This window comes from Rhinatrema bivittatum, chromosome 2, assembly GCF_901001135.1.
Source record: "Rhinatrema bivittatum chromosome 2, aRhiBiv1.1, whole genome shotgun sequence".
Lineage (NCBI taxonomy): Eukaryota > Metazoa > Chordata > Amphibia > Gymnophiona > Rhinatrematidae > Rhinatrema > Rhinatrema bivittatum.
Window position 1 is genome coordinate 211498009 of NC_042616.1, and position 27027 is coordinate 211525035.

At 46.4% G+C, this 27027-nt stretch overlaps 1 protein-coding gene across 8 annotated transcripts in view; it reads left to right on the top strand.

Moving 5' to 3' along the window:
* The window catches only part of STK31 (serine/threonine kinase 31), a 482717-nt gene that overhangs the window by 123164 nt on the left and 332526 nt on the right, over window positions 1-27027 (top strand). For all 8 annotated transcript variants that reach the window (XM_029589101.1, XM_029589104.1, XM_029589105.1 and 5 more), the window contains 2 exons: window positions 3960-4119; window positions 25161-25276. In XM_029589101.1, coding sequence (XP_029444961.1) covers window positions 3960-4119; window positions 25161-25276 — 276 coding nt within the window. The remainder of the gene's footprint in view (window positions 1-3959; window positions 4120-25160; window positions 25277-27027) is intronic.

A 27027-nucleotide genomic window follows, 5' to 3' on the forward strand; every position in this document is an offset into this window, starting at 1 on the left:
CCTCACTGCCTGCCCTTCCAAGTCTCTTACATCTACATCTCCCCCTCCCGCCCCCTGCTGCGAATTATGAGCCTCCCAGCATCCTGTGCCTTGGGTGCATGGAGCCAGAGAGCCCAGTCCCTGGCATTTTTTTTTTTTTTTTGAATACTTGCTGTTGCGAAGCGCCTTGGAAGGTCTCTGTGGCCACGTGTGTCTCTCGCTCCGCCCCGATCGGTCCTGCGGTCTCTCCGGCTCTCACCTGCTCTCTGCGCCGCTCTGCCTCTCACCCCCGGCTCTTCAGGTAAGTTGGAATCATATGTTTTGTTTATTTGTTTAAATTTCCCTATGCTACCTTTAATCTTTTGCGCATCTGGCAGAATGGTCTGATTTCCAGTTTTATTGAGTTGACTGTTTACTCCTCCCTCTTTTGGGGCACTAGAACTATAGCTGGGATTCTGGTGCTCTGAACCTTTATTTGCAGCTATCTGGGGAGTTTTCTCTCTCCTTCCCCAACCCTATATGCATGGGCCCTGAATATAGCCACTAGTGTCAACTTTGATCAATGACCCCCACCATTTCCCCCTCCCTTCCCTGAAACGGCTGCACAAAAGTTTTTTGCAGCATGATGCAACGTGACCACCATATACTGGTAAATCATGTGGAGAATCTAAAATAAGTAATTCTCATTTTGTGTTGGAGTATCCCATTTTGCTATTGGGATGTTATTTCATAATCAGGTTGTGATATATAGGAGAAGACTGCAGCATTATTTTTCAGTGACTACAAAAATGTTACCTCCAGATGGAAATGTATTCAATCTCCGTGTTTGCTTAATATAGAAATGGAACATCTGTCTTGCCAAATTAAGGGCAAACTACATTCTATTCTGTTTGATCTCCTTTTCTGTCCTCTGCTTAGAATTGTCATCAGTAGTGAGGGCTGTTTGAGATGCAGATCCTGTAAACTTTTATTGATGAAAGCTCCTTATGCATAATAGTGTATAACATTAAACTTGCATAGAAAATATTTAACTTTTGCATAGTATAGATAAAGTTAGCTGTTGCTGCTTTGCATATAACTTTGTTCTCTATGGAGCAGTTATCTTGTAAAATCTATAGTACATTTAAGTTCCTGGAAAACGGCATCTGTTGGGGCTAGTGATATGCTCATGCAATGCCTGAATGGACTAGGAGGAAGTCCTGTGTGGTTGGAAGACAACAGGCTGTGCAGACTGGTGGGAGGTCCAGTACAGTGGAGTCTGTGGGCTGGAGGTAGTGGCGGCTGGTGTATTTGGGGACAGTGCAAAAGATGAAGATAGCATAGTTCTTAAAAGCAAGTGAAAAATACAATGTTTATTTTATTTAGGGTTTTTATATACCGGCATTCGTGATAGAATCACATCATGCTGGTTTACAATTAACAAGGGGTGTAGATGAAACAAGAACATGGAACTAGTTTAGGAAAACCATGAAGTTACAATAAAACAGGGCTGTTCGAAACTGGGAGAAGCAATAGAGAATTAACAGAACAAGGCAAAATATTTACAGTAATTTGCAATGTTGATTTGAGATTTAGGCAGGGTCCGGAAAGGCTTGTTTAAATAACCAAGTCTTAAGCCTTTTTCTGAAAGTTGGGAGGCAGAGCTCCTGTCGCAAATCTGGAGGTATAGAATTCCATATCAGTGGTCCTGCTGTCGAAGACCTGGTCTCTGAATGTTAGGTGTTATGTGGTTTTGGTATGTGGTACCTGGAGTGATCCTCTGTATGCTTCTGTGATGGATCTGGAAGAGGAATGTTGTCTGAGCGGGATTTGTAAGTTGAGAGGAGCATGGTGATGGATGGCTTTATGGATCATGGTGATTGGCTTATGAATAATTCTGAAGTGTATTGGCAGCCAGTGTAAGTTTTTGAGGATGGGAGTGATGTGGTCTCTTCTCCTTGTGTTTGTCAGTATTCTGGCAGCAGTGTTTTGGATCATCTGAAGCAGTTTGGTGGAGGAAGAGGGGAGACCTAGTAAAATGGAATTGCAATAATCTATCTTGGAGAAGATTATTGCTTGAACGGTTCGGAAATCTTGAAAGTGGAGGAGAGGTTTTACTCTTTTCAGTACCTGTAGTTTGTGAAAGCAATCTTTAGTAGTGCGGTTGATGAATGATTGTCAATTATAACTCCTAAGTCTCTTGCTTGAGTGATGAGTAGGTTGGCTGGTGGACTCGACGTGAACTTGCTGTTTTCCGGTGAGATAAGGAGGAGTTCGGTCTTTGAGTTTAGTATCAGGTTAAGGCTGGTGAGGAGGCGATTGATTTCTTGAAGGCAGCTTTCCCAGTATTCAAGTGTTTTAGAGATGGATTCTTTAAGTGGAATCAAGATCTGGACATCGGCATATAGGAAGTGTTTTAGATTTAATTTGGTTAATAGCTGGCACAGTGGAAGAAGGTAAATGTTAAAGAGCGTGGGTGATAGTGAAGATCCTTGGGGGAACTCCAATGGTAGAATTGTAACGGGGAGATTCTTTATTGTGGATTCTACCTTGTAGCCTCTGTTACTCAGGAATGTTTTGAACCATGCAAATACTGTTCCTGTTATTCCGATGTTTGACAGCTGGTTTAGGAGGATGGAATGGTTGACTGTGTCAAATGTTGCCGAGAGGTCCAGGAGAATTAGTAAGAAGGATTGGCCTTTATCGAGGCCCATGATGAGGTAGTCTGTCAGGGATATGAGTAGGGATTCTATGCTTAATGCTTTATGGAACCTGTATTGGCTAGGGAACAGAATTTTATCCTCTTCGATGTAATCTGATAATTGTGCATTAATATATAAAATATATTTAAATAGTCCAATAAAAAGGTACTCTCATTTTACCTGCTTGACTTTTACTTTTAGGAGTCAAAGTAGATTAACTTGTCAACTACATTACTTTTAGTAAAACTTACACTATCCCACATAGGATGTTCATAAATAAACTTGAGTGTTTTAGGTATGATTTCAAAACTGGTTGTTACAGGCAGTAGATGGTAGCGGTAAATTGAGTTTGTCTGTATAGTTATATATTTTCATAAGTGATACTATAAGTTAGAAATCTTTAATATATTAAGATTAGATTATCTGACAGATAAAAAGTAAAGTTATGAAGCGATTTAATGTAATAAGTGTAGTCATGCTTTTGGGGTGAAAAAATCCAAGGGACATTGGGGGTGGGGGTGAGGGACTGTTGTGGTTCAAGCAGGAGGAGGATCACCTGATATAGACAGAGGCAGTCCAAAGAGGGGCTACCAGTATGGAAGAGTCTGCATCATAAGCCCTATGAAACGAAACTTAAGATGCAAATATGTATAACCAAGAAGGTATATAATTCAGATATCTCGCAAGTAGAAACAATATACAGTGGTACGTACCAAGGATTTTTTTTTTAATAGAGATTTTCACTCCAGTCCGCGGCATACCTAGCCAGTCAAGTTTTCAGAATATCCACTATGAATATGCATATGAGAGATTTGCATGAACTGCTTCCGTTGTATACAAATATATTATGTGTATTAATCATGGATATCTTTAAAATCTGACTAGCTAAGTATGCCCTGAGGACTGGGTTGAAAACTCCTGTTTTAGAGGAAAGAAATTTCTAGACTAATCAATAAGAGGTTCATAGGGGGTAGAATCCCGCATAACATACACAAATATTTCTTCATAGAAAGGGTGATGGATGTAAGGAAGTGTTTCATGGTAGAGGCCCAAACCATAAGAATTGGGGGAAAAAAGCATGAGATAAGCAGAGGCATCTTTGGTTGAGAGAAATTGAAGGTAAAGCCAGAGAATAAGTAGGGTGTGCTGTATTCATGGACCTTATAATTCTTATTTGCTTTTTTATTTTGTCTGGGTTCTTTAAAAATGGTTATCAAGATGTTATGTTTGAGCAACATATAACAAAAATATTGACTCCTGATTTACTCATGACTATTCCTAAAATTGTTTCCAAACTAGGGAAAGATTGACATCTTCAGAGTATGTTAACATGGTGAAAGCAAAACAGGACCAGAAACTGATGGAAGAGGAAGAAAAGCTCAAGGCAGAGAGAGATGTTGCCCTCCAGAATTGTAAAGTTTTAGCATCTCAGATAGAACAGCTGAACTCTGACTTTCAGGTGTGTGGAATGAAGGAGGAAACTGGGGAGTGCTGGTATGGTATTTATTCACAGGCAAGTTTGACTTTCCTTGCAGGACTCCTCTTGAAAGAAGGTGCTGTGCTGGGAGTGGACAGTCTCTGTATGCATACTTGGTTTAATGTTAGGATTTTAGTGGTATTGTAGGAGTGAATAGCATGGTTGGGTGCAGGGTGGTTTGCTCCTCTTACTGGCGCAGGGTAAGTGTTACATTTCTTATGTAAAAATGTCATTTAAGAAGGCCTGAGAGACTGAGATCATATAACAAATGATCAGGAATAAATGGAAATTTTCAAGGCTTTGAAAAAGTAATTCCATTGGTGCTAATGCACAAGAAAACAAACGTGTATATAGCTAAGAACATATGCCATACTGGGTCAGACCAAGGGTCCAAGCCCAGCATCCTGTTTCCAACAGTAGCACATCCAGGCTTATAAGTACCTGGCAAGTACCCCAAAACTGTCTATCCCATGCTAGTAATAGCAGTGGCTATTTTCTAAGTCAACTTAATAGCAGGTAATGGAGAACTTATCCAATCCTTTTTTTAAACCCAGCTACACTAACTGCACTAACCACATCCCCTGGCAACAAATTCCAGAGCTTTATTGTGCATTGAGTGAAAAAGAACTTTCTCCGATTAGTTTTAAATGTGCCACATGCTAACTTCATGGAGTGCCCCCTAGTCTTTCTATTATCCGAAAGAGTAAATAACAGATTCACATTTACACGTTCTAGACCTCTCATGATTTTAAACACCTCTATGTTCCCTGTACGTACAAGGATCAGTCCAGACTGTGGGTTATGCTCCCAGTCCAGCAGGTGGAGTCAGAAGCAAAAACTCAAGCGGGGGGTCTATATGACGTCACCCCCTGTGCCTCAATCCTCAGTATCTTCTGACTCCAGTAGGTGTGAGCAGGGGACTGAACAGTCCCCAGCACAGGTTTTCTAGGTGTTAGGCCTTTTCCTGTTTCTTTTGAGGGATCAAGAAAAAAAAAAGTAGTATTTAGTTTTAATATTTTAATTTAATATAGCTTTTATTTCAGACTTTTGTCTGGTAATTTTTTGACAGGACCTTGTTGGCTTACTGTTTTCTGTTTTCACTTTCCCTTTTTTATTCTTCTCTTTTCTTTGGGGTAAGTGTTTAAGTTTTTTATTACAGAGACAGTAAATTTCACCTCTTGCCCCTTCTGGCGGCACTGGAGGGCGGCGTTTCATGCTAATTTTCCTGTCACGTTTGAACACCCCCCTCCCGGCTCTCCTACCCGCGGCTCCGCAACGCGCCATTCCGCGGGGCTGCCGCCTTCTGGGAGGTCCTTTCCCCGGCAGTGCTTGTTTCGGTAGGAGGAGGGAGGGTGTCTTACAATTTTTTGCTAATACCTACAACCTTTTTCAGTTCTCTGCCACGCTGTCTGGTTCCTGCCTCCCCAAGGGAAGGAGTTTCTCCCTCATGTCGCGGACGTTGACTTGTGTTTCCTGTGGGCGTTTGGGGAGCCGCCTCTCTGAGGGGCTGTGCTCCGGCTGTAAACCCACCGAAAAAGTTAGCACGCCATCGGGGGAAGGCACAGGACACCAAGTGGAAGACGGCACTTCTCGTCAGCAGCAAGCCCCGTTCCCGCTGAGCGCGGGAACGGCGGCCATTTTATTTTCTGAGGAGGAAACTGGCGCTTCAGACTGTGAGGAGCTGGGGGACCCAGTTCCTCGACAAGCTGCCGTTTCAACACCTACGGTCGGCTCAGGAGAGCAATTTAAGGTAGGGGAACCTCTGGGAGGGTTTCCTCCAGGTTTGCCAGGATTTTCCCCGGAGTTTGTGGTTTTAATGCATCGCGCTTTTTTACAGAGCTGCAGTCAGCCCCTAGCTTCGACCTCGGGTCCTCCTCCTGCCAAGATACCACTTTTGGATCCCTCTCTAGGGGCACCTTCGGCACAGGGTGTGAACCATCCTATAGTTTCTACTCCGATTCCTTCTAAGCCTCCCACGGGTCCACCACGGACCTCTCCGGTTATCCCACAGGGAAATGTGATTCAAGACCCACTAGGGGATGATCCTACTCTTTTTCAGTTCAGGTTGAAGGAGACTATCCACGGGTACTTCGCATCTTCCAATTAGAGGAGTTGGAGGGTCTCATTCCATATATTCTCCAGGAGATGGACATTGACCCCCCCCCCCCCCCCCGATCCAACTCCTTCAGACCCCAAGATTAAGAAGGGAGACCCCCTCCTTGCGGGTCTTCGTCCCATGGCTAAAGCGTTCCCTACACACCCCAGTTTCTTACAACTGATTTCTAGGGAATGGGATACTCCAGAGGCCTCTCTCAGGGTCAGCAGAGCTATGGAAAAACTATATCCTCTTCCGGTGGATTTTCTGGACCTCCTAAAGGTACCGGCAGTGGATTCTGTGGTCTCTGCGGTGACTTAAAGCACCACCATCCCTGTCACGGGCGGTACGGCCTTGAAGGACCTACAGGATAGGAAGTTGGAAGTTTTTCTGAAGAGAATTTTTGAGGTTTCGGCTCTCTGAGTACGAGCGGCTATTTGCACCGCTCTTGCGCAGAGGGCGGGCTTACGTTGGGTTCAGCAACTACTCACCTCGCAGGACCTCCCTACTCCTGAGGCTCAACAGGCAGATAGGTTAGAGTCCGTGATTGCTTATGGTGCCGACGCACTGTATGACCTTCTTAGAGTTCTCTCTCGGTCGATGGTTGCAGCAGTTTTGGCCCGCCGTCTTCTGTGGCTCCGTAACTGGTCAGCGGACTCTTCGTCCAAGACACGTCTGGGGTCTTTGCCTTTCAAGGGAAAGTTCCTCTTTGGTGAGGATTTGGATCAGATAATCAAGTCCCTGAATGAGAATGCGGTGCATAAGCTTCCAGAGGACAGGCCTCGTTCAGCTAGATCGTTTAGTTTCTCCAGAAACCGATCCCGGAACCAGCGACGCGCTCGGACAAACAGACAACAACCAGCGTCAAGGACTCCTTCTTATCGCTCACAAGGCTGGAATCGGTCCTTTTGGGGTTGGCGGACAGGTAAAGAGGCTACAGCGACCCGCTCAACCTCTAAGCCATCGCAATGATGCCAAGTTAGCCCACGAGCTGACCCCGCGGGTGGGGGGCCTGCTCTCCCTTTTACAGGGAGTGGGTTCTAATCACGTCGGACCAGTGGGTCTTGGACATCCTAAGACAAGGTTACGCGTTGGATTTTGTCCGCGCCCCCAGAGACAGATTTCTTTTCTCTCCTTGCGGTTCTCCCCCAAACAGCAAGCCGTCCGTCAGACTCCAGCGACTGCGTGCTTTAGGAGCGATAAGACCAGTGTCCGTCACTGAGCTGGGTCGAGGTCACTACTCCATTTATTTTGTAGTTCCCAAGAAGGAGGGATCCTTCCGGCCCATTCTGGATCTCAAGACTGTCAACAGGGCACTCCGGGTTCCTCGCTTCCGCATGGAAACGCTCAGATCGGTTTTAGCGGCGGTCCATCGAGGGGAATTTCTCGCTTCTTTGGACTTGACGGAGGCGTACCACCATATTCCGATCCATCCGGATTTCCAACGTTTTCTCCATTTCAAGATCCTGGGACAGCATTTCCAATTCAAGGCGCTACCTTTTGGTCTTGCAACAGCTCCTCGGAGTCTTTACGAAGGTAATGGTAGTAGTCGCTGCGGCCCTTCGAGAAGGAATCTTGGTTCACCCGTATCTCGACGACTGGCTTATTCGGTCAAAGTCCCGAAGGCAGGGGATCCTTGCAGTGGAACGGGTAGTATCCCTCCTTCAGTCGCTGGGCTGGATAATCAACTACGACAAAAGCCATTTTACGCCTTCTCAGTCGTTGGATTTTCTGGGCGCTCACTTCAACACGAGAGAGGGAAAAGTGTTCTTAGTCCAGAGCGAGCGCAAGCATTGAGAGAACAGGTCTGCTGGTTCTTGACACTCCAAGTCCCAACAGCCTGGGATTACCTACAGGTGCTGGGGACTATGGCCTCCACGATCGATCTCGTTCCGTGGGCCTTTGCGCATCTTCGGCCTCTACAGAAGTCTCCGCTATCCCGTTGGAAACCAGTTTCTCGAGATTACAGTGCGGTTCTTCCACTTCCACCGGCAGCTCGGCTCAGTCTCCGTTGGTGGTTGGATTCCCAAAATCTGGCCCAGGGAGTATCTCTGGAGACTCCGGATTGGTTGGTGGTAACCACAGATGCCAGCCTCACGGGTTGGGGAGCGGTATGTCAGTCGAGCTCCATTCAAGGCATTTGGACGCACAGAGACAGTGGCCGATCAATCAGTTGGAGACAAGGGCCGTTCGCCTCGCCTTACAGGGGTTCCTTCCCCTTGTCCGTCAAAAAGCGGTCAGGATTCTCTTGGACAATGCAACCACGGTATCCTACATCAACCGGCAGGGAGGCACAAGGAGTCACCTGGTTGCATGGGAAGCGGAACGGCTAATGCAGTGGGCGGAACAACACTTGTTTCGGTTAGCGGCCTCTCACATCGCAGGCGTAGACAACGTTCAGGCGGATTTTCTCAGCCGACAACGTCTGGATCCGGGAGAGTGGGAGCTCTCCAGAGAAGCGATGATTCTGATACAAGATCGTTGGGGTCTTCCTCACGTAGATCTCATGGCCACAGCCAAGAACGCAAAGGCCACTCGTTTCTTCAGCCGCAGGCGAGAACACGGGGCGGAAGGCGTAGATGCCCTGGTCCTCCCGTGGCCCAGAAAGATACTTCTTTGTCTTTCCTCCGTGGCCCCTAGTGCTTCGTCGCATAGAGGATCACACAGGACCGGTTATTCTGGTAGCCCCGGAATGGCCGAGGAGACCATGGTTCCGCGGACCTACTTCATCTAGTTCGCGACGGGCCGATTTGCTTCAGTCATCTTCCTAGTCTTCTCAGACAAGGTCCCATATATTTAGAGGAGGCACATCGCTTCTGTCTTGCGGCCTGGCTTTTGAGAGGCGCAAGTTGAGACGCCAAGGATATCCGGAGGCAGTCATCTCTACTCTATTACGGTCTAGAAAGACATCCACCTCTGTCACTTACGTCAGAGTTTGGAAAGTTTTTGAGGATTGGTGTGTGGTTCGTGATATTGTACCAGGTAACGCCTCTGTGGTTCAAGTCTTAGCTTTCTTACAAGCTGGCCTTGACATGGGTCTTGCATATAACTCCCTTCGGGTACAGGTGGCAGCGTTGGGAGCCTTGCTGCAGACGGGGATACTTTCTCCACTCTCCTCTCACCCAGATATACTCCGTTTTCTTAGGGGCGTACGGCAGTTGAATCCTCCTTCCAGGTCGCCCTGTCCCTCTTGGAGTCTTAATTTGGTACTCGAGGCTCTTGTAGGTCTTCCGTTTGAGCCCTTACGTGTGGCCACCATCAAAGACCTCACTCTCAAGACTGTCTTCCTCGTAGCCATAAGTTCAGCTCGTCGTATTTCGGAACTCCAAGCTTTGTCCTGCCGAGAACCTTACCTCCGTATTTCTGATGACGGTATTTCCCTAAGGACGGTTCCCTCTTTTCTACCAAAGGTGGTCTCCTCTTTCCATTTGAACCAGTCGGTAGAACTTCCTCCTTTCTCGCTGTCAGATTCCAGACAGCTCCGCAGCTTGGATGTTAAAAGATGTCTCATGCAGTACTTGGCGTCCACCAATGATTTCCGTCTTACGGATCATCTTTTTGTTCTATGGTCAGGCCCCAGGAGGGGTCAGATGGCTTCTAAAACAACCATCGCTCGATGGTTGAAGGGTGCAATTGCGGCTGCATATATAGGGAAAGGGCGCCAACCACCACTTGGGGTTAAGGCACATTCCCTTCGGGCGCAGGCTGCGTCCTGGGCAGAAAGTTCGTTGGTGTCTGCTCAAGAAATTTGTAGAGCGGCCACCTGGAAATCGCTACATACTTTCTCTAGACACTATCGTTTAGATGTTCGGGCTCCGGGTTTCGGTTCCTTTGGAGATAGTGTCTTGAGAGCAGGGCTGTTATCGGCCCACCCGGAGTAGGGAAGCTTTGGTACATCCCACAGTCTGGACTGATCCTTGTACGTACAGGGAAAAGAAAATTATCCCTTACCTGCTAATTTTCGTTCCTGTAGTACTACGGATCAGTCCAGACGCCCTCCCTGATAATTAAGGGTTGTATTTGGGATAAGCCTCTGCTCGTCACTCCTATTCTTTCTTCTAAACTCACCCTGGGGCTCCAGGGCTCTCTGTTTACACAGTTCAGTTGGACAAGTTCCGTTTTTGTGAGTTGTTTTTTATCAGTTTAATCTTTGTTCATGATTGTTGAACAAGTGTTGTTCTTGATCCCTCTGTCTCTTCTCTTTGGCTTTTTAAGTTTAGTTACTGAGGATTGAGGCACAGGGGGTGATGTCATATAGACCCCCCCTCGAGTTTTTGCTTCTGACTCCACCTGCTGGACTGGGAGCATAACCCACAGTCTGGACTGATCCGTAGTACTACAGGAACGAAAATTAGCAGGTAAGGAATAATTTTCTTATCCGCCCTCAGCTGTCTTTTCTCCAAGCTTGAACAGTCTTAACCTCTTAAGTCTTTCCTCATAGGGGAGCTGTTCCATCCCCTTTATCATTTTGGTCGCCCTTCTCTGTACCTTCTCCATTGCAACTATATCTTTTTTGAGATGCGGCGACCAGAATTGTACACAGTATTCAATGTGTGCGCTCACCATAGAGCGATAGAGGCATTATAACATTTTCGTTGTATTCACATTCCCTTTAAGAATATAAGAAATTGCCATGCTGGGTCAGACCAAGGGTCCATCAAGCCCAGCATCCTGTTTTCCAACAGAGGTCAAACCAGGCCACAAGAACCTGGCAATTACCCAAACACTAAGAAGATCCCATGCTACTGATGCAGTTAATAGCAGTGGCTATTCCCTAAGTCAACTTGATTAATAGCAGTTAATGGACTTCTCCAAGAACTTATCCAAACCTTTTTTGAACCCAGCTGCACTAACCACATCCTCTGGCAACAAATTCGAGAGCTTTATTGTGCATTGAGTGAAATAATTTTCTCTGCTTAGTCTTAAATGTGCTACTTGCTAACTTCATGGAATGCCCCGTAGTCCTTCTATTATTTGAAAGTGTAAATAACAGATTCACATCTACTCGTTCTATCATATCCCCCCTCAGCCGTCTCTTCTCCAAGCTGAACAGCCCTAACCTCTTCAGCCTTTCCTCATTAGGGATCTGTTCCATCCCCTTTATCATTTTGGTTGCCCTTCTCTGTACCTTCTCCATAGCAACTATATCTTTTTTGAGATGAGACCTTCAGGGACATAGTAGCCAACTTCAGACTGGCAGCCCTGGTGCTGCCTTGGAGAAAGAAGGTCTCATGATTGGAGAGCATGAACCTGATGCAGCAGGAAAGGATCCTGAGGCAAGGACCTGCTCTCCAGGTGATGCATTGTCCTTTCGCACAGAGGATATCTCCCCAAGGCCTGCTGCCCAGGAGGGAAGGGTTAGGTCGGCCGTCATAGTTGGTGATTCGATTATTAGGAATGTAGACAGCTGGGTGGCTGGTGGGCGTGAGGATCGCCTGGTAACATGCCTACCTGGTGCGAAGGTGGCGGACCTCACGCATCACCTAGATAGGATTTTACACAGTGCTGGGGAGGAGCCGGCTGTCATGGTACATGTGGGAGGGAGGTTCTGGAAGCCAAATTTAGACTCTTAGGTAGAAAGCTTAAATCCAGAACCTCTAGGGTAGCATTCTCTGAAATGCTCTCTGTTCCACGCGCAGGTCACCAGAGGCAGGCAGAGCTCTGGAGTCTCAATGCATGGATGAGACTATGGTGCAAAGAGGGATTCAGTTTTGTTAGGAATTGGGGAACCTATTAGGGAAGGGGGAGTCTCTTCCGAAGGGATGAGCTCCACCTTAACCAGGGTGGAACCAGACTGCTGGCGCTAACCTTTAAAAAGGAGAGAGAGCAGCTTTTAAACTAGAACAAAGGGGAAAGCAGACAGTCACTCAGCAGCGCATGGTTTGGAGAGAGATATCTTCAAAGGATACTAATGATGCATTAGAATTAGGGCATCCCGACAGTGAGGTTCCAATTATAAGAAAAGTAGTCCAAGTGCCTGTAACTATACAATCAGCTGAGCTAAAAAATTCTAACTTATCCCTATCAATTAAAAAGCAGAATGAAAATACAAACAAAAAACAAACTTTGAAATGTTTGTTTTTCCTAGTGTGTAGCAGATGGACTCAGGACCAATGGGTATAGTGTACTCCTGCAAGCAGTTGGAGACTGATCAGATTTCAATCTGACGTCAGCCCTAGTACATATACCCCTGCAGGAAGTACAGCTCTTCAGTATTTTCTGTCTCCATAGCAGTTAGGAACTACCTGCACACTCTCCAGTGTTAGAGCAAAATTTAACAGAGAAAACCCAAAATAAGAAAGCTTACCTCAACAACGAGCCCCGCTCTCCTGCGGTGACACCCTTGGGTCCCTCCCCAGTTGAGAATTCCCGAGGTGATTTCCGTGGTCTCTCGGAGGTGAGCCTCGGTCCGGTGGCCGACCCTCGGCAGGGACCTAGCCCCCGATTTCGGGCGCGGCTGAGAGGCAGCGGGTGCAAACTTGAGCACGGCGGTGAAGGTATTTGTCCCCCCCCCCCCCCCCCCCCGCAGCTGGAGACCGCCCGGAACGAAACCGGGAAGCGCAGAGACAAGGTAGAAATCTTGTTTAAAGACTCCGGGCTCCGAAGCTCAGAGTGGCACAGGTCACCGGCTGGGACCTGTGCCTCCGGGTTGATCCGCCCTAGCAGGGCTAGGCCCTGGTTGGATCCAAGGCTCCTCCCACATGAAGACACCCCAAGGCAGTCGCCATATTGCCCGTGTGGTCGCAGTCGCCATTTTGGCCCTGTTCGCCCTGTCCGCAGTCTCGACCTGTATGCACAACGTCTCTTGTGCGCGCACCCTAGGCGCACAAGAGATTTTACGCGCCTATATCCATGGCACCGCCAGAAAAGGAGCTCAAAGTTCAGGGCTTCTGCCCAGCATGCCACATCAGAGCCGCACAACACGAAGAGGCAGACACCCTGTGTATCCAGTGATAGGAGGCCCTGGGGGATCAAGCCTAGGGCCAGTCCCATCCGGGCCTGAGTACTGGCTCCCCATTAAGTACTCCGGACCTAGCAATTCACAGCGGGACACCTCCTCAAACAAGCCCCCCAGGGACACAGTACCCCCTAGCTTGGACCCAGCATCTATCTCCTGGGTGGAATTTTTCAAAGGTCTGCACACCTTCATTCACATGCAGACAGAGCCTCCAATATCACAGTGTCAGCCTTCACCAGAGGACCTCTATGCTCCAGGCCCCTCTAGGCCCAGGGAAGTGAATCCACCACCCAGAAGTCCCACGTACAGGGACACTGACATCTCGGAGGAGGAGTCATAGCCCCTGGAGGGGGACCCCTCCCCGGGGACAGAGCCTCAGCGTACCATGAGATGCTTCTTCACCAAGGACGAGCTTCCAGACCTGGTCACCTGCAGCCTGAAGGAGCTTGCTATCCCGGGCACAAGTGCCTCGGGGGAGCCTAAGACGAATCCCTTGCTAGAGGGACTGTCACACCTCCCGACATTTCCCTCTGTTACAAGCCGTCCAACAGCTAATTGACCTGGAATGGATTGCTCCAGAGTCTTCGTTCAAAGGGGGATGGGCTATGGCAGCCATGTATCTTCTGGACCTGGCAGCCAAAGACCTTCTGACATGCCCAAAGGTGGATGCCAAGGTCTGTGCAGTCTCGAAGCACACTACTATCCCAGTGGAAGGAGGCGCGGCACTCAAAGATGCCCAAGACAGACATCTGGAGTCTATCCTTAAACAGTCCTTTGACGTTGCCGCAATGTCCCTACAGATATCCGCCTGCTGCAATGTGGTAACACGTGCTTGCCTATCACAGACCAGGAGCAACACCCCTGGGGAAGCCATGGAACCAGCTGTATCATTCCTCGCGGATGCTGCTTCTGACCTAGTGCGCACCGCAGCTAGAGGAGTGTCGTCAGCTGTGGCAGCCAGGAGGCAACTCTGGCTCCGAAGCTGGTTGGCCGATGCGTCCTCCAAATCGAGACTCACAAGGATGCCCTTCAAGGGATCCCTCCTGTTCGGCAGCGAACTAGAGAAACTAGCTGACAAATGGGGCGAGTCCTCACTGCCGCGGCTACCGGAGGACAGGAATAAGAGAAACCAGCGACCCTTCCCCCGATCCTCCAGGGGCAGAGGTTCACAGTGCTTCAATCCATACAGAAACACTTATCAAGCGCCTCGTCCTACAGGCAGGAACCAGTCCTTTCGGAACAGGCACAGTAAGAGGGGAACCAGCTCGGGTCCAGGCCCCAGCCGTACCCCACAATGCGAATCAGCCGATCCATCCAAAGGAAGAAGCCATAGGGGGCAGACTTGCCCTATTCTACCAAAGATGAGTCGAGATAACTACGGACAAGTGGGTCCTAACCATCATTTGAGAGGGGTACTACCTGGATTTCCTCCGGACAAGTTTGTGGAATCCCCCTGCCACGACCCCTACAAGAGGGTGGCAGTGGAGGCTATGCTGAGCAGATTACTGGCCCTAGAGGCCATAACCCCAGTGCCTCCACAACAAATATACTGGACATTATTCCATTTATTTTATCGTCTCCATGAAAGAGGGGTACGTTCAGGCCCATCCTGGACCTCAAGTCTGTCAACTGCCACCTGTGGATTCCCCGCTTCCGCATGGAAACCCTACGCTCCGTAATAAGGGAGATACAACCGGAAGAGTTTCTCACATCCCTGGATCTGTCGAAAGCATCCTACACATTCAGATTCATCAAGATCATCAGCGCTTCCTACCTTTCAAAATCCTGGACAGTCACTACCAGTTCCGGGCATTACCCTTCGGGCTAGCCACAGCACCCCGGATGTTCACCAAGATCGTAGTGGTGGTGGTGGCAACACTGAGGAAGGAAGGGATCCTCATACACTCTTACCTAGACGATTGGCTGATCAGGGCAAAATCCCCAGAGGAAAGTCACCAGGCAACCAACAGAGTCAAAACTCTACTGGAGAGCCTCGGATGGGTGGTCAACACAAACAAGAGCTGTGTGTAACCCTCACAGTCTCTAGAATACTTAGGAGTCCGCTTCGACACCAAAGAAGGCAAGGTCATCCTAACACAGACAAGGAGGTTAAAACTGAGAAACCAGTTGCAAACCTTGCTGAACGAACCTCGCCCCACCGTGTGGGATTACCTACAAGTCCTCGGGCTCATGGCATCCACTCTGGAGGTAGTACCATGGGCACGAGCTCACATGAAACCCCTACAGTGCTCCCTCCTATCGCGATGGAATCCACTGTCTCAGAACTACACCGTACGTCTACAGCTCCCGGGCAGAGTTCTGACCCAACTGCGATGGTGGCTACAAGACTACCACCTGAGCCAGGGAACAAGATTATCCTCACTGACCTGGATCCTGCTCACCATGGATGTCAGCCTACGAGGATGGGGCGCACACTGCAAAGAGCTAACCGCCCTGGGGCAGTGGAACGCAGAAGAGTCTGGATGGAACATCAATCAATCGCCTAGAAGCCCGGGCAGTCAGATTAGCCTGCCTATGGTTTGGTCACAGACTCCGAAACAAAGCGATCAGAGTAATGTCGGACAACGCCACAACAGTGGCCTACATCAACCGTAAGGGAGGAACCAGAAGCCATCAGGTGTCTCTGGAGATAGACCCCCTAATGTCGTGGGTGGAAGGGAACCTCCAGGAGATCTCGGCTGTCCACATCGCTGGGGAAGACAACATCACGGCAGACTACCTAAGCAGAGAAAATCTAGATCTAGGAGAATGGAAGCTATCGACTGCAGCATTCCAACTGATAGTGAACCGTTGAACACCAACCATGGACCTTCTGGCAAACCGGTCCAACGCCCAAGTGCCCAGTTACTTCAGTCGCAGGCAGGAACCTCAGTCCCAGGGGATCGACACCCAGGTGCAGACCTGGCCACAGGAGACTCTGTTGTATGCTTTCCTGCCGTGGCCCCTATTAGGCACAATCATTCACAAGATCAGACTACACAGGGGACCAGTACTTCTTGTGGCCCCAAACTGGCCAAGAAGACCGTGGTATGCAAACATGCAAAGACTACTGACAGGGACTCCCCTGCCACTACCTCCATACAGAGACCTGCTCCAACAAGGGCTGATCCTCCACTAGGATCCGGCTCGGTTCTCTTAAGGTCTGGCCATTGAGAGGGCTCACCTGAGAGAGTGGATACTCGGGCTGTAATTGACACCCTAATCAGAGTGTGCAAGTTCTCTACATCTCTAACATACATAAGGATTTGGAGAATATTCGAAGCCTGGTGCGAGGATCACGACATCATAGCAAGCTCAGTCAAAATTCCTGCAATCTTGGAATTCCTACAGAACGGCCTACTGAAGGGATTGTCCCTCAACTCCATCAAGGTACAGGTGGCCGCACTGTCATGCTACGGATCTGAGGGCGACACTATAGCCTTTCACCCGGATCTTTCACGCTTCCTAAAAGGAGTCAAGCACAACCGACCCCCATCTAAAGTGGCCGGTACCTCTTTAGAACCTCAACCTGGTCCTGGATTTCTTAGGAGTCCCTTTCAGACCTCTTTGCGGCTTGTCTCTCTGACTACTAACATTGAAGACAGTCTTCCTGCTGGCAGTTTGCTCAGCCCATCGTATATCCAAGCTACAAGCACTATCCTGCCGGGAGCTGTTCCTCAGGCGCACCCCGGGAACCATCCAGTTACGCACAGTTCCATCGTTCCTACCCAAAATGGTGTCCCATTTCCATATCAACTAAACTATCTCGCTACCATTGCCAGATGAACATAAGAATTCAGAAGAGGTTTGAAATCTACGCCACCTCAACATCGGCAGACTCCTATCCAGATACTTGGAAATGTCGGCCACCTATTCGTCCTTCATAGCGGGAAGAGGCAAGGGGAAGCGGCCGCACGAGCAACCATAGCCCGCTGGATCAAAGAAGTCATCAAGGCGGCCTACTTAGAGGCAGGCAGGCAAGCCGCCACTGCTACAAGTCAAGGCCCATTCTACTAGAGCCCAGGCAGTGTCCTGGGCAGAAAACAAGATGTCACCCGCCGAGATTTGCAGGGTGGCGACATGGTCCTCCATCCACACCTTCTCCAGGTTTTACCGCCTGGATGTTCAGGCTCGGGAGGACACAGCATTTGCAAGGGCAGTACTAAGTGTGTCACGGACAGCCTCCCACCCAGCTCGGGAGTAGCTTTTATACATCCCATTGGTCCTGAGTCCATCTGCTACATGCTAGGAAATGGAGAAATTACTTACCTGATATTTTCGTTTTCCTTAGTGTAGACAGATGGACTCAGCATTCCACCCATGGCTGCTGTTACTCTGGAATGCTCGAGTGACTCAAGGGTAAGCCATGCGTTCCTTCATCTAGGACACCCATCCTACCGGGTGTCGACGTTTTCCGGTTGAGGGCACTGGCGGTCTCCAGCTATAGCCAATTCAACCAGCTCAAGTTAATCAAGTTATGAAGTTATACAAGTCATTCAAATTAGTCACACATATATCTACAATGCTTTTCAAGGAGAATACTGAAAAGCTGCACTTCCTGCAGGGGTATATGTACTAGGGCTGACATCAGATTGAAATCTGATCAGTCTCCACCTGCTATCAGGAGTGCACTATACCCATTGGTCCTGAGTCCATCTGTCTACACTAAAGAAAATGAAATTCAGGTAAGTAATTTCTCCAATGCTAATGCCAGAAGTCTAAGAAGTAAGATGGGAGAATTAGAATGTATAGCAGTGAATGATGAGACTTAATTGGCATCTCAGAGACATGGTGGAAGGAGGACAACCAATGGGACAGTGCTATACTGGGGTACAAATTATATCGCAATGACAGAGAAGCACCCGGGAGGTGGTGTGGCACTTTATGTCCGGGATGGCATAGAGTCCAAACGGATAAACATCCTGCATTATACTAAATACAAAATTGAATCTTTATGGGTAGAAATCCCTTGTATGTCGGGGAAGACTAGTGATAGGAGTATACTACCGTCCACCTGGTCAAGATGGTGAGACTGACAGTGAAATGCTAAGAGAAATTAGGGAAGCTAACCAAATTGGTAGTGCGATAATAATGGGAGACTTCAATTACCACAGAAAAATAAGTTAATCCCAATGCACAACGAGCTACATTATCTCACTACAAAAACGTTGTGAAGAGGAGGAAGTGGTTGGTGTGCTGAGAGACCCTCTACTTCAGTGCCACTGAGGCTACAGAGAAAAGAGAACACTCCTGGTCGAGGAGCGGTAAGGCCCAGACCGAGGGGGCGGTACTTGCCATGACTACATTGCCAGGCGCCCGCAGGACTATTTAAAATCAAGGGCCCTGCGGCGTGCAGCTGCTGGCACACAGCCAAGGGGGCGCATCCCTAGGTAAAAAATTATTTCTTTTCTTTCTTTCTTACTATCTTATTATGGGTAAGAAGCGAAAATCTAAGAACTATACCTCATCGCCTGTGACTCCAATATAGAGAAGATTAGGATCCATGGACTCCCATATAATTCATATTGGTGAGTCCAGTGTAAGGGACAGTATAGAAGGTAGCTTCTCATTGGGAGTTTCCTTAAGTCCCAGGTCCTCGCAACCCCCTGTACAGCCAAGTGAAGGTATTCATGAAGTCAATGTGATTATAGACTCCTCTGTAAATGTACCCCCCAGCATATCCTTGGGGGAGAACATATCAGAGGGGAATATAATTTCAAATATAAATATGGAGAATGTGATCACTACTAATAGAAAAATTCAATGCCCGTCTGTGATTTTTGAATCTGTTAATGAAGAAGTAGATACTGAAGTGGAACCTGTGAATGTATCTTTACTAGATGTTTGGAGATTGAATGTTAAAATTGATAAGAAATTGTCTAGTTCTATTTCCAAAATTCATACTTTCTCTGTAGAAACCAGGGAGAAGTTTGAAGACCTGGAAAGTAGAACAAGTTGTGATGCACCTGAATCCATTAGTTACAAATTTACAGGCTTCTAATATATCCTTCATTAAGGATAACATCACACTGCATAATAGGATTGAATTACTTGAAAATGAAGTACGATCTTTCAATCTTAGATTATTAAATTTTCCCATATCAAGATTAATTTCAGCTTATGAACTATATAAAAAAATATGCAGTGGAGATCTTATCCTATGAAATTGAGAAAATCCCTACTATCTCTAAGATATATTATTTACCTAAGAGAAGAACATTACTAGTGTAACCAGGGGGCACAGATTTGTTGGAAAGTCCTGGGCTCTCTACTTTTTTTTTTTTTTTTTTTTTTTTTTTTTTTTTGAGGACTCAATGGACAATATTCTTTCTAGATCAACATTGCTTATATCGTTTTCATTAAAGCAAGTGAAGGACCAATTCTTTTCTAAATATTTTCAGATGAAAGATTTAAATTTCTGCGGGCAAAAAATTCAGGTCTTTCCGGATGTGTCACGTGCCACACAGGCACGTAGAAAACAATTTTTGACATATAAGCAATCTGTTCTTGATATAGGGGCTAACTTTTTTTCTTAAATTCCCCTGTAAATGCCATGAAATGTTCCAAAATAATAAGTTTGTATTTATGGATCCTATGCATTTGGAATGATTCTTAAGGGATAAGACTCCGATTAATAATTGAAAAGTGCTATTTCAGAGTTTAGGGTTGCATAAGATAATGTAAGCATGTACAACCTGCTCCTCATCTCCCCCTAGATGTGGGCTAGATATCCAAAACTATAGTGTGTTTTAGATATGATTTGTTATGTGATTGAATTTTCCTATTTGGATTTTCTTTATATCATTTTGATGTAAATGTTATAATATTCAATAAAATCTTAAATGAAAAAAAAAATCATCCATTGTACCTTGAAGACTGGAGGATAGCTAATGTAACCCCAATATTTAAAAAGGGCTCCAGGGATTGGTATTGGGATTGTTATTTTTCAATATATTTATAAATGATCTGGAAAGAAATGAGTGAGGTAATCAAATTTGCAGATGATACAACATTGTTCAGAGTAGTTAAATCACAAGCAGATTGTGATAAATTACATCGAAATGGCAGATGAAATTTAATGTGGATAAGTGCAAGGTGATGCATATGGGGAAAAATAATGGAGCGATATAGAGGCATTATGACATTTTTCCTTTTTATTCACCATTCCCTTCCTAATTCCCAACATTCTGTTTGCTTTTTTCACTGCCGCAGCACACTGAACCAATGATTTCAATCACCAATGTGTTATCCACTATGTTGCCTAGATCTTTCTTGGTGGTAGCTCCTAATATGGAACCTAAATTGTGTAACTATAGCATGGATTATGTTTCCCTATAGACTAATAAAACAGGAGGGAAGGCTATCTAAAAAAGCATTTTGGGCAACAAAGTAGGTTAGAGGCCAACTATAGTCCAAGTGTATGCTTTATTAGGCTGGAGATGTAAATTCATAAAATCATGCAAATGCCCGACTCAGGCTAGAAACAAATACATAATGTCAATAAAAAATAACAAGTAGGACATACAATAATAAATGCATTTGTCTGATTTGTTTTTAATGTTTTTAATTTTTTAATTTATTATTGTATGTCTGTCTTGTTGTTTTTTATTGACATTATGTATTTATTGTTTCTAGCTCCTGAGGCAGCCCCAGTCGGGGCGAAACTCTGCCTGAGTCGGGCATTTGCATGAATTTTTGTTTCCCTATATGCATCACCTTGCACTTGTCCACATTAAATTTCATCTGCCATTTGGATGCCCATTTTTCCAGTCTCACAAGGTCTTCCTGTAATTTATCACAATCCGCTTGTGATTTAACTACTCTGAACAATTTTGTATCATCTGCAAATTTGATTACGTCACTCGTCTTACAGATCCCTGAGGCACTAGATTGTCCATTTAATCCTACTCTTTTCCCGTCAATAGCAGGGCTGAATTAGCCATGCTGTCATGGGAACTGTCAATCAGGCTCGGGAGGCGGAGTTTCCAAAGTGATATCAGAGCTTTGCTCTGAGCCTGCGCGTGAGTTCCCCCGCTGGAATAGACTCTAATCAGTCTTTTTTTCCACGCGCAGGATCGCATGCAGAGCTTCAGACCTCCTCAGCTCTGAAGAGAAAAAACTTCACAAAGACAAAATCACTAGAAAATGAAGGAACACTGTAGGAAAGAAAGAAGATGACCATCGGGGTTTAAACCGTGCCCCTGTGGCAAGGTCAAGTCCATCACGGATGGACATGACCGCTGTTATCTGTGTCTGGGCCCAGACCACCCGATGCAGACCTGCCCGCTGTGCAGCAAAATGTTCCCCAGAGCATGTCGTCAGCGCCACGAGAAGATGATGGCGCTGCTGGACCAAAGACAGGGCTCCTACGCTCCACCCTCAGAGGCCCGATCTTCACCGGGACCGGCCGCCTCGACGCCCCCACAAATGGATCGAGCATCGTCCCTGGAACCGGTGACAGCCAGGTCGGGCGCGGAGCATGGAAAGAAGCCCAAACACGACAGGCCTCTATGCAGAGACCAAAAACGCGTCGACAGCCACGGTTGTGACGAGTCGACGGCGTGGGTGAGCCGGATGGCCAAACGACCCGCACCGCAAACAGACTGGGCAGACTGGATGGGCCGTTTGGTCGTCTTCTGCCGTCATTTCTATGTTTCTTCAATTTTTTTCCCAGTAGAATTATACACTTAATCAAAATTTCTTCCACTAGTGGTATCTGCATTCCACATTAACCAACTGATTGTGTTGCCTATGTTTTTCCCAAAACTACATGCAGAAAGGCGAATGGTTTCACACGGTCGTGTATGAGAGCCCTAGTATATTATTGCAGAGGACTCTTATCTCACTTAAGTTTCTCTACTGTTCAAGTCTTTGATCCCAAGATGTTGGGATGGGCGGTAACCTAAAGAACTCTTTATATGTGCCTAGTGGATTGTTTAGTAGAGATGTGAATCGGAACCAGAATCGGATCCGATTTCAGTTCAGATTCACATCTCTATTGTTTAGTGCATTAAGTGGGGGAAATGACAATTTGGGTAAATTATTCCTGAAGTTTTGTGGAGCTTTGGAGCAAAAACATTAAAGAATGCTGTAGTTTGGATTAAGTGGGAGGGTGTGATAGGGTTCAAGGTTCGAATGAGAAATTAGATGGAAGTAGGTTAAATATTATATTACTCTGGTGGGGAAGTAAAAGAATTATGGGGGGTGGGGGGGGGGGGGGGTTGTCACTCTGTAAACTGTCTGATCTGATAAAGTCCTTGCCTGGTAATATATTGCTGATTTTGCAGTAAATTGTCTATTTTTTTAAGTAAAAGTTGCATGCCAAAGAAACTGAAGCAGTCAATGGGTTACTCCATTTTTTGAGAAGGCTGTTATGGGTAAGGTGCTAGCTATCAGCCAGTAGGAAATAGCTCCTTGCTGGCTAAGGTTTTAGAGTTGTATGGTCTCTGTTAACTTCATATTTGATGGAGATTGATGGATTGGATAAGTTTGTTAGGCGTCAGGAGGGGCTATAGCACTGAGTTTTATTGGTGGTTCAGGAAGATGGCTTTATGATGTAGAGAGCGAGTTGAATCATTGTTTGATTTCTTTTTTTTTATGTCTAGCAACTTTGATTTGGTTAATCATGAGCTTCTATTGGAAATATGTGAGGAGGTTGGAAGGAGTGAGCAGATATCTTGGTTAAGGCTGGATAGATTTGCTGTGGTGCAAGCGAAAGGGGAATATTCTGATTTTCAGTCTGGAGTGGGGGTCTCACAGGGTTCTCCATTATCTCCCAGAATCAGGGCACCCTGTGCCATCCAAACCTTAGTGTATTGGCACTGACTGCATGGATGTTGAGTGTAGTCCTTCAGCCTCTGGCGCACACTGACTGTCTCCCAGGTTCTGGTGGCATCTAGGAAGCCTTCCACCAGGACGTCCTTCAGTTTAAAGTGGAAGAGGTTTCCCATCTGGTGTGCAGGACATGACTTGGATCCCTTCTTCTGCCCCCTCCCTCGGCTGCTGGGACTACCTGTGGCACCTTTCCGAATCTGGGCTTCAAACCAGCTCAGTCAGGGTCCACCTTAGCACTGTCACCACGTACCACTGAGATGTTGCTGGTGCTCCTGTATCTGTGTAGGCCATTTCGTGCGAGGTCTCCTCCAGCTGAAGCCCTCCTTTCAGCCTCCTGTAGCGTCCTGGGATCCTAACGTTGTCCTGGCACCACTCATGCGCTCTCCCTTTGAGCTGCTGCAGTCCTGTGATCTGAAGTTCCTCACCTGGAAAGCTATACTTCTGGTGGCAATTACTTTGGCTCGCAGGGACAATAAGCTGCCGGCTCTGGTGTTGTACCCGCCTTACACGAGGTTCTTCCATGATTGTGTGGTCTTGCGTACGCATCCTAATTTTTTTCCCAAGGTTGTAATTGATTTCCACCTCAATCAGTTCATCGTTCTACCCACCTTCTTTCCAAGGTCTCATTCCTACTCAGGGGAATGGGCTCTGCATACCTTAGACTGCAAGAGGGCCTTGGCTTTCTACCTAGACTGCATGGCCGCCACAGGCAGTCCACCCATATCTTCGTATCCTTTGATTTCAACAGGCTGGGAGTGGCGGTGGGTAAACAAACCGTATCAAATTGGCAGGCGGATTGCATTGCTTTTTGCTATGCGCAGGCAGGCCTTCCACTCACTGGCAGAGTAAAGGCTCACTCTGTGCAGGCTATGGCAATGTCTGTGGCTTATTTGCATGCAGTCCCTGTCGAAATTTGCCAAGCCGCAACCTGGAGTTCCCTTCATACGCTTGCGGCTCATTACTGTTTTTAGACAAAGACTGACATCAGGACGGTGCTTTTGGTTAATATGTCCTGCACACCCTGTTCCAGACTTGAACCCAACTCTTCCTGTCTGTGTTTGTGGGAACCAGTTGTCCTCAGCTGACCAACAGCATCACAGTTGTCTGTTGGCACCTTGTTTGATCGTTATTGGTCTCTTCTGTTCATTCGGACAGTCTGGAGCTTGGTACTCACCCACATGTGAGGATTAGCGTCCTGCTTGTCCTAGAAGAAAGCGCAGTTGCTTACCTGTAACATGTATTCTCCTAGGACAGCAGGATGTTAGTCCTCAGGAATCATGCCCGCCTCCCCATGGTGAAGGGTTCTCCTCCGGTTTATTTTTATTTTTCGCTCGTATTTTTGTTACGAGACTGAAGGGGGACCTTGAGTGGACACACGGATAGTAGAAGGCTGGGCATGCTCAGTCTGCTGGTCAAAGCTTCTAGAAACTTTGAGAAATTTTCTATGCTGGGCTCCATCCGATGTTACCCATGTGTGGACTTAACATCCTGCTGTCCCAGAACACCTGTTACAGGTAAGCAACTGCGCTTTCTTTTCTCTTTGCACCATATGCTTGGAACAGTTTCCCTGAGTTGGCGCATCATACCCCTTTACTAGCCACATTAAAATCCAGCCTAAAACCCATATTTTTGAGGTTGCTTTTACATCTTAAACACTGACTTTAATGTTTTTATTTATAAATTCATTTCCTGGGATCTATTTGTCTTGACTGTCTGGACTAGATTTTAAACTCCATGGATTTTAAGTTTTTTGTGATTCTGAACAACACAGTTTGTCTAGTAGCACTATAGAAATGGCAATTAGTAGGTATCCTAAAGCCTTTTCATTTGATATGAATGAGATACTTGATTAAAATATGAAAACTGCAGAAATATGAAACTAACTTTTAGCAAGTACAGTATAAATGACAGGAGAGCTTGAAGCATTTTTGTCAAGTAAATGTTTTAGTACTTAAATTCTGCAATCTTGATTTAAGTGGGGAGAACATACAAAATTCTTACATTGTTTGGATCTAATTTTTCATTACTATGAATTTCATTTTTTTTCTATAAACCTATATTTAGAATGCTGTAATTGTGTTTAAAAAGCACCCTTTTTGCTTTATTAGTATTTCACATTTTGTTCTCTTAATGCAGAAAGAAATGGAGACCTCGAAGGAAATTATTAAAGACTTAGAAAGAAATTTAGAATCATCTGTTAGAAACAAACTCAAAGACTTATCCACCAAGATTGAGTTACTGAAAACTGTCAGGTATGGTAGACCTTGTTGCAATTGAGTTTGCTTTGTGTATGAATTATATTTGTATAAATTTGTTTTTATTAGCAAAACCATGAGTACCCGGTCCATATTCATTCTTCACATCCTTTCTAGACTGAAGGTGCAGTCTGAAATCATATTTAATTTATGAATACCTAGCTAGTATAAATAGAGAAGGTATTTTTTTTCTAAGAATTGTGGATTTACAGGGCAGTTTTCAAAAATATTTACTGAGTAAAATGATCTAACTAAAAATTGCTCTTCTGAAATGCTGCTAAACGTGTGTGGCTTCCACAGTGAGTGAGGTTTTAGCTATGGGGAAACAGACTTTTCTATGGGCATGTTTAATTCTGTAGAAGAACTGTGTGCATGCATTTGATTTTCAGATATTCTTGTGCTATTTTGCACCTTCCTCCCTTTCACACAAAGGTGCAAAGTACATGGACGCTTCTAGTCCTTGCACTAGCCCTTGCCAATTTTCAAAAAGAAACAATGCAGGTAGTAGCTTCTAAAAGTTTGCATAAAGTATACTTATTGAAATAACTTGTGCAGTTTGCATTCTCCAGTAGCATGCAGGATGGTAATTGGCCACTCAAATGGGTGATGTCATCCAGTGGTGCAGAGAAAGACAAGTGCATTCAGAACACCCATTGCTGTGCAAGTCTCCTCAGTCTTTCTTCATGTGTGCAAAAGTGTTTTTGCTTGAGGAGTTACTACTTTAATGTCTTCAATTTAGTATTTCATTTTTTTTGTGAGTATCCAAAAAAAAAAAGAGGTAGATCTTAAAGTACGCCGGATTTTATAAGATATGTGCGTAGCCGCGCGTATCTTATAAAATCCAGGGTCGTCACGCACAAGGCTGCACAAAATTGGCAGCCTGCACGCGCTGAGCCGTGCAGCCTGCCTTCATTCCCTCCCGCGTCCCCCCCTACCTTTTGTTGTGCAAGTTACGCCTGCTTGCGCCGCCTATGCATCCCCCGGCACAGGCCGCAGTGCCGGGGGACTCGGGACCGCCTGACCCCGGACTGCCGACATGCCCCCTCCTGCCCCTTTTACGAAGCCCCAGGACTTGCGCGCGCCGGTGGCCTATGCAAAATAGGCGTGCAGGGCTTTTAAAATCTAGCCCAAAGTGTTTAAAGTTGTGATAACTGAGTTTCTTACCTTCAGCTCTCCTTCCAGTAGACAAGAAACTGGGCTTCAAAAGAGATTCCAGATGTTCCTACAAGATATTTCTAGTGCAGGGCTTCTCAAACGTTTAGCCAGTGTGACCCCATTTTAGCATTCGAAAATTCACATGACCCCGGAAGACAACCAAAACTAGTAGGCGTGTGGTCCCCTTCCAACAATCGGTCCTCACCTTTCCCGGCTAATCACCTCTCTCAACCTATAAGCCCTCCAGAAGTCCCCCTCTCGCAACTTCCACTCCATCCAGTCCATTTCACATCCCCCCCAGCTGATCCTCTCTCCCCAAAGTCCTTCTTCTAACCCCCAATTGATGTTCCTGTCATCCCCTCCCTTTCATTCGATCCCCATTCCCCTCTCATTCTCATCCCATTCTCTCACATTGCCCCCCTCCAGCTGATCGCTTCTCAGCCCCCCTCTTCCTCTAATGCTGCTGACACCTGAAAAGTGCTGACAATTTGAGGCATTTGTGACCCTATTTGGGGTCCTGACACAGATTGGTAAGCCCTGTTCTAGTGGATCTCTTCAATCACTGGTTTCATTGTTTGGGATTGCACTGTTCG